The 11502-nt window shown below is 36.0% G+C and overlaps 3 protein-coding genes across 5 annotated transcripts; 2 read left to right on the plus strand and 1 right to left on the minus strand.

Moving 5' to 3' along the window:
* Positions 1-192: 192 nt before the first annotated feature.
* LOC121792872 (ATP synthase delta chain, chloroplastic) lies at positions 193-1260 on the plus strand. Its single transcript, XM_042190992.1, has one exon. It carries the CDS (start codon positions 367-369, stop codon positions 1096-1098), a length of 732 nt encoding a protein of 243 aa, XP_042046926.1. The 5' UTR covers positions 193-366; the 3' UTR covers positions 1099-1260.
* Positions 1261-1516: 256 nt separating this feature from the next.
* Positions 1517-4581, plus strand: LOC121792871 (phosphopantothenate--cysteine ligase 2-like). Its single transcript, XM_042190991.1, has 10 exons — positions 1517-2028; positions 2273-2433; positions 2517-2634; positions 2721-2765; positions 2869-2954; positions 3116-3168; positions 3246-3305; positions 3648-3749; positions 3987-4106; positions 4286-4581. Exons 2-10 carry the CDS (start codon positions 2289-2291, stop codon positions 4520-4522), a joined length of 966 nt encoding a protein of 321 aa, XP_042046925.1. The 5' UTR covers positions 1517-2028; positions 2273-2288; the 3' UTR covers positions 4523-4581.
* A 74-nt stretch (positions 4582-4655) lies between these two features.
* Positions 4656-7095, minus strand: LOC121792869 (transcription factor TGA3-like). Of its 3 annotated transcripts, none has more exons than XM_042190990.1 (7): positions 6943-7095; positions 6227-6442; positions 6063-6122; positions 5848-5925; positions 5433-5762; positions 5121-5348; positions 4656-5021 (listed from the first exon to the last, which is right to left on the minus strand). In XM_042190990.1, exons 2-7 carry the CDS (start codon positions 6431-6433, stop codon positions 4866-4868), a joined length of 1059 nt encoding a protein of 352 aa, XP_042046924.1. In that variant the 5' UTR covers positions 6434-6442; positions 6943-7095; the 3' UTR covers positions 4656-4865. The 3 variants fall into 3 exon arrangements, with proteins under 3 accessions (XP_042046924.1, XP_042046923.1, XP_042046922.1); XM_042190989.1 differs by having other exon boundaries at positions 6839-7095; XM_042190988.1 differs by having other exon boundaries at positions 6874-7094.
* Between the last annotated feature and the right edge of the window lie 4407 nt (positions 7096-11502).

The following is an 11502-nucleotide window of genomic DNA, read 5'->3' on the forward strand; positions in this document are numbered from 1 at the left end:
ATACTCCTGCCCCTTAGTACTCTTTCTTGATAATTATATTATTGTAACAAAGATTAAGCGTGTTTTTTCTAAATTGGAAATTTGACTTGTAGTGATTTTTTTTGGTTGAGTGATTAAATTTAAATATGAGCCAATTCTTCCAATCAAATTTATGCTCTAATGATAGATAGACACGTGTCAACTTTTTTATCTATATAGATAACACAATATTCTTCCGGCTCCGTTGATGAAGTCTCTAATCTCTACCGTTCATCGCATAATTTCTCTAAATCGTAACCGTCCATTCTCTTCCAAAACCCTTTTAGCCGAATTCCACAAAGCTCACTGGTCGTCACTCCCCAGCACCACCTGCCGCCGCCGTCAACAATGGCCGTCCTTGCAGCCTCCTTGCAGCAGACTCCTGTAACCTTCCAGCACCGCTCGTCTTCCGAATTCCACTCCAAACCGCCAACGCGCCTCGCCCTAACCTCATCCCTTAAAACCCCCAAACTCACAATCAAACCGTTCCGCCGCCGCCGTGGCGGTGCCACGATGTCGAACACCGCCTCCGGAAGCTACGCGAGCGCTCTGGCCGACGTGGCGAGGAACAACAACACGCTGGAGAAGACCTTCGCCGACGTGGAGAAGATCGCCTCGATCTTCTCCGACGACTCCGTCCTCCGATTCTTCGCGAATCCGACGATCGGCGACGCGGAGAAGCGCGGCGTGGTGGAGGAGATCGCGAGGTCTTCGGCGCTGCAGCCGCACGTGTCGAATTTCCTCAACATCCTGGTGGAGATGAGGCGGATGGATCTGGTGAGGGAGATCGCGAAGGAGTTCGAGACGGTGTACAATGATCTGACTAAGACGGAGGTGGCGGTGGTGACGTCGGTGGTGAAGCTGGAGTCGCAGCACCTGGCGCAGATCGCGAGGGGGGTGCAGAAGCTGACCGGGGCGAGGAATGTTCGGATCCGGACGGCGATCGATCCGGGTCTGGTGGCCGGGTTCACGATCCGGTACGGGAATTCCGGGTCGAAGCTGATTGATATGAGCGTGAAGAAGCAGCTCGATGAGATCGCGGCGCAGCTGGAGCTCGGTGATATTCAGTTAGCTGTTTAATTTGTTTTTGGTTGAATTTTTGTGAGTGTTAATTTGGGGGAAGAAATTAATTGCGAATTTGCGATATTTTGATCATTTGTAAATGTGAAAGAGTGTTCATTCGAATGCTTTCCTTTGATAAATTCTTTTCAGTATGAATTAGTAGTAAGTATCATTTTGTAAGGTCAGATCCTGCCTGTATAATCGAACCTTTTTTTTACTTGACACGCGACTAATCCTCGTGAGATACAAATTAAAGACTACGGCTATTGGTTAATTATTTTAATATACTTAAATACTTTCAATCAAATTAATTATTCAAGAGTGCTTTATGGAGTAATTATTTTAATTTTATTGCCTTTAAAGCAGACTAAATAAATATAATGAATAGTGAATCGTTAGCTTTCATGCTAATAATTGAGGAAATAAGTTAAACTCATTTGAGTAGCACAAAATGAATTATTGGATTCATTTTATTATGTTTGGCTATGTAAACATTTATTATTGCTTTAATCAACTTATGGATCTATTTAGTCTAATTATTTTAATTTTGTTTTATTTTATGCTTTTATTACTAGTATTTATTAGTAGAAAAGGTGTAACAGTGTGAAAATGGCGGATTCTTGCTTAACGGCCTTCTAAGCTATTAAAAGCCACGTGGCAGCACAATCCCAACTACCTCAACTGCTTCTCCTTCAAAATTACTTCCGCCACTCTCGATGTTTTACCAAATTACATCTATGCCCTTATAGATTTATATTTAATGGACGGTTAATGCTCTCTAACGAGAGGGGTATTAACAGGAAAACCACTGGTCTGGCAAAATCATTTTTTCAAAGCACTCATTTTCAACTACCTCAGCTTTTACCACCGCTTTTTCCTATTTATATTGGTATTGTTTCTCAAGCATTTCAGCTCAATCCATCTGCAGGCACTGTACAATTTTGTGAGGTAAAAATATTGTAGTAGTAATCCTTTTTTTAAATCTCAGAGATAATCGGAAGTTTCGCTGATTGGTTTCTGAATTTGTTGAAAAATTCTGTTTTGTAATGCGGTTGAAATCAGAAACTACTTGCTGTGATGATAGATGTTGATTTAGAGAAGACAATGCAATTTTGAATTCGTTGCACATTACTTGTTTGATGAAAAACCGCTGAGAATCAAGTTTTTGTTGGTTGTTTTGTTTGTTATTTAGCTAGCAAGCTTTTCCAATGGATGCATCGAACGGTTTGGAGGATTTTGAAAAGACATCTGATGATGATATCAAATTTTTCTTCGATGCATCCCCTCCTCTGAAGAATGCTGCAGAAATCAAAAGAAAAACTGATGAATTCATTCAAAAGAATTCGAATTCAGGCAAGTTATTTCGTTTAATCACGATTTTTTTTACATTTTTACTCTTGTTTGAGCTGCAAGGTTTCATATTGATTTGTTATCAGAAAACCCTAGGAGGATAGTGTTGGTGACCTCTGGAGGGACAACTGTTCCTTTGGAGCAACGGTGTGTTCGTTACATTGATAATTTCAGCTCAGGCCATCGAGGAGCAACTTCAGCAGAGTAAGCTTGCCATTGTTGTTTAGTTTCTATTGAAATGTTCTGTGTTTTTTGTTTATGTTTTTTGAGTTTGGATTATGAAAGCACAGATATTTTTTGAGAGCTGGATATGCAGTGGTGTTCCTTTATCGCGAGTGAGTAATGCTTTCTTCTTCTTAGAGAAGGTCAATGTGTGCGGTGATGATGAAACCAACTTAATTGGCAATGACAGCATTGTTTGAAATGTGTATTGTGCAGAGGAACCTACCAGTCATTTTGCACATCTCTTCCAAACAATCCATTGCTCGAATGTTTACAAGTTACTAAGGAATCCAATATTGCAGGTTGGGTAGCCTCTCTTGATGTTTTTAATGGCCAACTTGCTCGATTTCATTTGATTGTAAAAACTCACTTTGCTCGATTTCATTTGACTGTAAAAACTCACTTTGCTCAATTTCATTGATTGTAAAAACTATCTTTGCTCATCTGTCATTTCACATTTCAGCATGTCCACAATATGAGAAAACGGTCAAGGAAGCTATTATTAACAGTCATGCGGTATGACCATGACCTTCTTTCGTGAAGTTTTTGCTCGTTTTGTGACTTGATTGATCAACATTGAGACTCTTTCGCAGGCAACTAGCTGTGGCACCTTGTTGAAACTTCCCTTCACTACCATCTTCGAGTATCTTCAGGTTGCTACTCTCGCACTCTTTTCCAGAAATTATTATTGGGAATCATGGTTTTACTCTAAGGGAGCGTTTACCTACACGGGTTGAAACGTTAGGATATCTCGTAGCCCTTGATAATTTCTATCATTTGATCCCATTGAAGGAGGGTAGGATTGGAGAAATTCTAGTAATAAATTATAAAAATACTCAATCAACACCCCTTAACTGGGGAAGGGGAGAACATAATTTCCAATTAGATTTAACAAATCACTTAGTTCCACCCAGTCTCTCTCTTCCTCCATTGGTCTTTTCTTCGGATGAAAAATTGATTCAATTACTTATGATACTTTCTTGTATGCTATGCAGAATTTGCAGTTGATTGCATCATCAATGAGTAGCATTGGCTCACGGGCGCTTTTTTATCTCGCTGCAGCAGTGTCTGACTTTTATGTTCCTTGGGAAAGCATGGTACTGTATCTATCATTTTCTACTCAAAACGGCATCTCAAGATATAATAATTGAAAATAATAAGTTGATCGGACAATATATTTCATCTGGAAATGAACAGTAGATGCAAACTAATTTAAGCAATAACATGATGGACTGTTTGAGTAAGGGTGTATGTTTGTATTATCCTTGACCTTCATCATGTTTTGTTGACAATAGCATTCACCGTTCGTTCACAATAAGTTTGATGTGTTGCAGGCAGTGCATAAGATTCAATCCAGCTCAGGTCCTCTGGACATGCGACTCGTCCAGGTTCCGAAGATGCTGTTGGTGCTGAGGAGAGACTGGGCTCCCAAGGCCTTCTGTATATCATTCAAGGTAATTGTTTCAGCAGTTGTCGTCGATTTCTGGTGCCGGAAATTCCAATAGCTAGGCGGATCATGCGTCGCATTTCACCAACAGACTAAAATTGTTATTGAGTTGATTTATAAGGAGGCTTCAATAATGGTTTAAAGAAAGGCTGGTTTAACACTATACTTCTCTCTTCTCCTCCACAGCTAGAGACTGATAAGAATATTCTTCTGAAGAAGGCTGGTATGGCTCTTGAGAAATACAGCATGGACATGGTGGTGGCTAATGAGCTCCTATCGCGTAAAGAGGAGGTCATCATCGTCACCAAGGGTGGAAACATCGTCGTTAAACGAGACACAACTCGGGCCGATGCTGACGTGGAGGAGCCGCTGATCAAACTCATTGTGGATCGGCATTCTGCATCTATAAGCTCTGTCTCATAACTTCTCATTCAATTGTGAGATACAAAAATCAGCAAATGATCAACCCTTTTTTCTCTCCAGCATTGGCTCAATGAGATGAATAAAATTTTTGCTATAGAAAAAAGTAATATATTATTAAAAAACACAGAGAGCATAAATATCAATGCCACAGTCATATATAAGTAGTACTAATTTTTCAAGTCCTTAACCAATATGTACACAGCCACATAACTAGAAGCAGCACAATAAATCGATACCCATCTAAGCAAAAACTAGTAGATTTATCTCATTTACATAACTTCTACAATATATTTATATATCTGTGGCTGAACTTGTATCTAATGCTGCTCCATCGACCCCGACATCATGCTGGTTTGCCCGGGCTACGGGCGGACCAGAGTGAGCTAAGCGTCCGCAAACGCTGAAAATACTCCCCGAATGCAACCAATCCATTAGCTGCTTGTCGTGTAGTCAATATACTCGCCATATGTTTCAGAGTTTGCTGTCGCAAATGATCAGCCTATACGCCCAACATCGAGCACATTAGTATCAAGGGAGTGTGTGGACAGTTCCGAACCTACAAAATCACAGTCCAGGCTATTTAAGTTTATTTTTTTACCTGGTTTATGAAACCCTCTAGTGACTCCAAGTTCTCGAGGGCAAAGGCGGTCTGGGAGCAGTAGTTTCCTATTCCCGGGCCCGGTAAGGTGACGCTCTGCGCGAGGGTCTGTTGGAGCTTCTCCATCCCTTGCGACAGAGCGTCCTCAGCCTGCATACACGAGTGCTTCAAGATATTAATGTTCGCTGTTTGCTTCTCGGTGAGAAGCTGCAGCTGCGGCATAACCACCTACAACCAAAAATATAAAAACACACTCAATTAAAACAGTTCTTCTGCAACGGCATGCAAACCAAACATCAAATACACTCTTACGTTGATGAGTTCCGAGGGCTTGAAGCCCCCGATCCACAGGAAGAACCTCTCGACTGAGGTCTTCCACATGCCTGAGACCAAGTAGAAGGCGTCGGCCCTCGCGGCATCCCTCTTCATGCGGAAGAGGCTGCAGTAATGGCTGAGAACGCTCTCAACCATTACACTTAGCTCCGGATCGCCTAAGGGCGTTCGAAGCACGTTTTTTAGCTCGGCGATCTTCCTCTCCTGCTGATCTAGCCAGTGGCTATACTCCACCTCGAAAATGGCAATTCCCGAGCTCACACTCCCACACAAGCCCATATGCGCCGTTGCACCCACGATAAGCATCCCCTAAAAATCAAGATTCAGAATCCAAACACACACACACACACAAAAACTTTGAATTAGTATATTATTTATTGTGTTATTTCTTCACCTGCTGTCTAGCTCTCTCGAGCTCGAGCTCGAGTTGAGTTAGCTTCAATCTGCTCGTTTCCAACTGTTGAACGTAAACCTACAAAAAAATGCAAATTCACTCAATCATGATTTCACATGAACTAAAGTTTCTACCTCTTTATGCACAAACTTTCAATTGTTAAAAGTTCATGTATTTTTTTAGATGCATTCACCGAAGGAAAAAATTCCACACACCTTCTTTCTTTGACGGCTCTTCCTTGCAGCTTCGCGGTTTTGAGCCAAGCGCCGCTGTGTCTGTCACAAAAATCGGCAGCTGTGAATCTTTGACAAAAGCAGCAACCAGCATTGAATTTGGATGTTTCATAACTATAAAAGCTGAGTCGTGTAATGTGTAGAACCTTGTCGGAGATGGCTCTTGAAGGTCGAGAATCCTCAGCTGATTTGTCTGAAGTGTAGTCAATCTTGTCGTCTGCGTCGTTGATGTTGCAAACGTTGGGGCTAATGTTGCCATCAAATGTGTCTTCTTCCCACATACTCATCTGGTGCATCGGTTCGTACAACCCCAACCTGCTTGATGGCGCGAACTGAGTTGTCGGAGTAGTCATTTCAACAACCTTAGTAGTTTAAGATAAGAGAGAGTTTGTGTAAGAAAAAGGAGCCAACGAGAAAAAAACAAACAAACACATGGTTTCATTAATCATGTTTTTCTAAGTGTAAAACCTAAAAATTTCTATATACAGAGAAAGCCCAGAACTAATAAATGAAGAAGAATGAGCTTTCACATCTTGTTCTCTGAATTCTTGAAAATATTTTCTTGTTTAGTCACAAAGAGAAAACCTCAGAATTATGAAACTACAAAAGGAATCTAGATCATAATATCTCACTAGCTCATTCAACAACTGTTTTATTCCAGACAACAAAATAAAACTGAGAATTTAGTACTAAAATAGATTCAGCCAAAAGTAAGACAGCTAAGTACAAGAATCAAACCATAAACATTAAAAACTCACAACTTTTGAATATAATACATAATGTAACAACTAACAAGAGATTCTCTTCTTTTTTCCTCTCTGTTTGATTTCTGATCACACCACTCTATCCTAGTGAAACTCACTGGATAAACTTGAATTCACTTTGCCACCAAGCAGCAGCTTTACAAACCCAAAAATTTCATCATACATTTATATAATTAAGGTGTGAACGTGACAACCATTTTCTTCTATCACTTTTATAGCTATGTTACAGTCAGCTGATGGTTGTCGGAGCTGCTAATCAGCATGTGCCACATCACCAAGAAATTTATAAAAGAAAAGATTGATAAAGTAATGTGATGTGTTTAAGCTAAAATGATGAATTAATGTGATGCTCCTTAATTAGTTAGTTGGTTAGTCATCACTCTCTTTTGCCCTTTTACTTGTTTTTTAAACAGTTAATCTGTTTCAATTTGGGTGAAGTTTTGCTTAATTGTTTGCTAAATGATTGTGAATCTTGTTTTTCTTTTTGGCTAAAATTGTTTGGTAAAGATAAGGATGCCTTTTTTTTGGTTTACTTTTATTTTCGACTACTTTTTTGTGTGTGGTTAACATAATGCAGTTAGTTTTGAATAGTAAAATGCATAACACAGAAAAGGGTTCATTTTACTGACAGAAATTTCAAAAATGATCTGTTGAGTGTTGAAAATGAAATTGGACTAAAAGTTGTGCAACTTTTATTACTACCATCCTAAGAATTTCACATTCTTTACAACTTTTAAGGCGATAATTTGTTTAAATCTCAAATATAAATAACTTTGTTCAAGATCAAATCGTTTATTTTCGTTACCAAAAGTGGTGTGTAGTGATTTATGTTATGAGAGGTGATGGAGTAGATAAATGGAGAGAAAATAAATCAACCAAAAATAGATTAATTTTTGCCGACAAAGGAAATGACTCGTTTAGCTAGACATGTCCTGGTAAGGAATACAAATAAACTAAGTTGGAATGGAGGGAATATTTAGTAACTTGAATCTTAACAAAGATTCTTACATAATTAAGAATATTCTACTACTTGTTAGTTGTTACATAAAGCTTAGTGACTAAGCTTTGCTTTTGTGCTTTTTTTGTTTTCTCCTATAATAATACATATGATAGATTATGATAAATTAAAAAATCAACAAGTTTCTTGGACTGCTGCCACTTGGGACTATGATAAAAAGAATTCTGAATCAGATTAGCACAAATTGATGTCAGAAAGAGTGAAGATGACAAAAAAACACCAAACCCTAAAAAAGGAAAGCTTTGCTTAGGTGCCATTTCAATAGAATAGTGGTAGCAGCCACACTTTATTTTTCTTACTTCTTTTACTTAATTATTTATTATTATCATTATTTGTTTTCTTGCATTATCTCCATGGAAGTTGCAGCCAAATAATGTGGGACATTATGCGAATAATTTGGATTGATGAAATGGGCAGTTTGGTTAAATTAATATCTTGAAATGCAAATTCTTGCATCATTGCATGATTTGAGTACGCATTCCTTCTTCTTCTTCTTTTTTTTTTAATCTTTCAAGTTGATAATTTGTAGATATAAAGAAACCCACTATGACATGTAAAGGGTACTTGGTGTTTTTGCTTTTGGCTTTAATGCTTTAAGAGATGTGATGTTTTTGTTATATTTAGTTGCCCATTTTAACACAATCTTCGCTAAATTTGCATACAATAACACTACTACGTGTCAATCAATTTACGATACAAAATTATAATTGCAACATTTGAAAAGTCATGTACAACTATCGTTAAATCATCCATATCGACCGAAGTTTTGGCTGGAGTCATACCAAAATTTAGGTTGTATTATTTTGTTGCTTTCTTCACCTTTCATACATCATGAAATCAACACTATTTAAATCTATTCATCCACGAACAGACACGAATTTGAATAATTGTGAATTGAATGACTCGAACTCAATAAAAAAAAACCAATAAAAATGATTACATTTTTTTGGACACAAGTTCATAACATGATAGGTCATTTTCGAATGTAATTTCTTCTAGATTAGAATTAGGCTAGTTCAGCTAGGAGCAAAACTGGAAGTAGGTGGTCATGTTTAATGCATTATTTTGTGATTTATGTTATTGTAAATATTAATCAATTCACTTCAAACTATTTTTTTCAAGATGATGGTATATATCCATCGGTGGTTCTAAAGACTAACAATTAATTTTCAGGCATTTCAATCAAATAAATTCCTAAACCCTAAATCGATAAAAAAAATCATTCAATCCAATTAATAAATTCAAAGTATAAACAACCTAACACATTAATCATAATATACATAATAAGTAAATAAACCAGAATAATAAAACTTATTGGTTGATTCATTTAGTCAAACAATTAACTGTTTTTTTAGGAGTGCAGTTTTTTTCTTTTTGCACAAAAAATTGTATGAATTTTAATCACAAGTTGAATTATATAAACGTGTCTTAGTTTTGGTGGATTACACATTATGTTATAAAAATTGATTAGGCTTGGCTTATAAATATTAGTAGGATTCTATTATGATCATTGAATGTAAATCATCAAGACTATATAACCATATAGAAAACTACAAACTAAAATTTATCAATTATTATTATGAAATTAAGAATTATATGAGATAATCAGGAGCTTGTTGTGGAAGATGAGGTCTAGAAATTAGGTAGTATTTCTCAACCACACAATAATTCAAGCTAGATTTAGGGGATTTTGAAGAATCCTAAACTTATAAATTTGTAGAATTAGCTCCGCGCGTATCAAAAAGTAAGAAAATACCAATACCAATACCGATTACTAGTGGTATGAATAAACATTGTTCTCCAAAAATTGTAGTAGTAAATAAAAAAATTAAGATAAAATAGTTGTTATTTTTTAATTACAAGAATTGTTTTTAAGTTGTTGACACTTTATACAAGTCGTTGACAAGTTGTTGACATTTTATATACAGGCTATTGACATGTTGTTGATATTTTGCTATAAGTTGTTGACATTTGATGCGCAGGCTATTGACAAGCTGTGAATTATTTTTGCGTTGTTGACATTTCAACTTTTATTTTTCTGCCATTTTAGAAATGAAATGACGATAATACCCCTTAGTTGACATAATCTACTTGCAGTTGAAATTTCGAAAATTTTGTGGATGAGTGGCTGAAAATGCATCTCAATTCTCAATTAAGCTAAAAAATCTGAACCTAACAGGACCATGTATATATATTATATATTATTAGTAAAATCGGTGTTATATTATAAAAAATTCATCATCCATTTCTCACGCGTGACTTTTTATATTGCTCATATCCGAGCTGTTTCCGTGTCATTAGTACTGAACACAAATTTTAAAGGTCATTTGGGGCCCCACTGTAAAATTTCTGGCTCCGCCACTGCTTGTCTATGATGCGTCTAATGGAGATGAAAGGACGTCGGTCTGGGAAAAAAATAACAACAGATAAGATTAACATAAACATTGACAGTGGCCGAAGATTGTATACATAGAAAGAAGCATTTAATTTGATCTCTATATTCATTCACTACACAAAAAATATCTAGTAGTAATAGGTACCTGAAGCGATGGAGCCAGGGTTAGGGCTTTAATTTCACAGTCAAGTGCATTGCTTTCAATACATTATTTACAGCTCCCAAATTGTGCAATTATAAGATCATCACCCTATAAAAATAAATAAATAATACTATTAATTGTTAGGTTGTAACTTTTTAATCAAACTTTTTTTTTAATTTTGAAAACTTTTTTCTCATTCTCTTATTTTAAGAATTATGCATTAAAATCAAGAGGGAATATATAATATTAAAAGAAAGTTAGAATTTCCAAGTTTTTATTTATTTTCCATTTGTTAAGATTTGATTTACTTTCCATTTATAATATGCCGGGAATATTTTATCAGAATTAAGAATGAAAAATTAAATTAATTTTTATCTTTTCAATTCTTTATTTGTTTTTCATAGTTTGTTAAAGTTTGATTTACTTTCCTTTTACCTCTATACATTTATAATAAGTGGGAATATTGGATCAGAATTAAAATCTATAATAACAATGGGCTCAAAAGTTAATTCATCTGGCCCAAAATGTATACAATAATAATGGGCCTAGAAAAGATAATTCACCTGGCCCAAACATTCTACAATAATATAACAGCCCAAATTATACTCCAATTAATTGGATATTACCGCTCCTCACAACTAATGGACACAGACATTTACACCATATAAATAGCAAATCTACTTCTCACTTCCTCCATCCACAACGACGACGCCATTCTTCTTCAAACCATATACGAATATACACCATATATTTTTTTTATGTGATTTTTTTGTGAAATTTGTGGTGGTTTGGAATTGCCAAATCTTATTATTGTTGCTACTTTAATTATTTAAAAGTTTGTGCATGCTCTATTATCCGTTACATAGATGTGCAATTATATATATGCATGGATTAATTGAACAGAATACAAAACAAAATACTCCGTACTTTTATTTTTATTTTTTTGTATTCGATTTTAATTAAGTTACTAGGAGTACTATATTTTGTAAATGTTTCAATTATAATTTTAATGTTAAGATTTTTTTGCAAAAAGTATAAACAAATCACCTGCAATGATAACATTTCGACATCAATATATGTTGTAGAAGTGATATATATTGTGA

The sequence above is a fragment of the Salvia splendens genome, chromosome 2, assembly GCF_004379255.2.
Source record: "Salvia splendens isolate huo1 chromosome 2, SspV2, whole genome shotgun sequence".
In the NCBI taxonomy this organism is placed as follows: domain Eukaryota; kingdom Viridiplantae; phylum Streptophyta; class Magnoliopsida; order Lamiales; family Lamiaceae; genus Salvia; species Salvia splendens.

Coding starts and splice junctions, on each gene's coding strand:
- LOC121792871 (XM_042190991.1), top strand. CDS start 2,289: ATGGATGCATCGAACGGTTTGGAGGATTTTGAAAAGACATCTGATGAT. Junction 3,306..3,647: donor CCATCTTCGAGTATCTTCAG/GTTGCTACTCTC, acceptor TATGCTATGCAG/AATTTGCAGTTGATTGCATC. Junction 4,107..4,285: donor CCTTCTGTATATCATTCAAG/GTAATTGTTTCA, acceptor TCTCCTCCACAG/CTAGAGACTGATAAGAATAT.
- LOC121792869 (XM_042190990.1), bottom strand. CDS start 6,433: ATGACTACTCCGACAACTCAGTTCGCGCCATCAAGCAGGTTGGGGTTG. Junction 6,123..6,226: donor CAAGAGCCATCTCCGACAAG/GTTCTACACATT, acceptor TTTTTGTGACAG/ACACAGCGGCGCTTGGCTCA. Junction 5,349..5,432: donor AGCCCTCGGAACTCATCAAC/GTAAGAGTGTAT, acceptor TTTTGGTTGTAG/GTGGTTATGCCGCAGCTGCA.
- LOC121792872 (XM_042190992.1), top strand. CDS start 367: ATGGCCGTCCTTGCAGCCTCCTTGCAGCAGACTCCTGTAACCTTCCAG.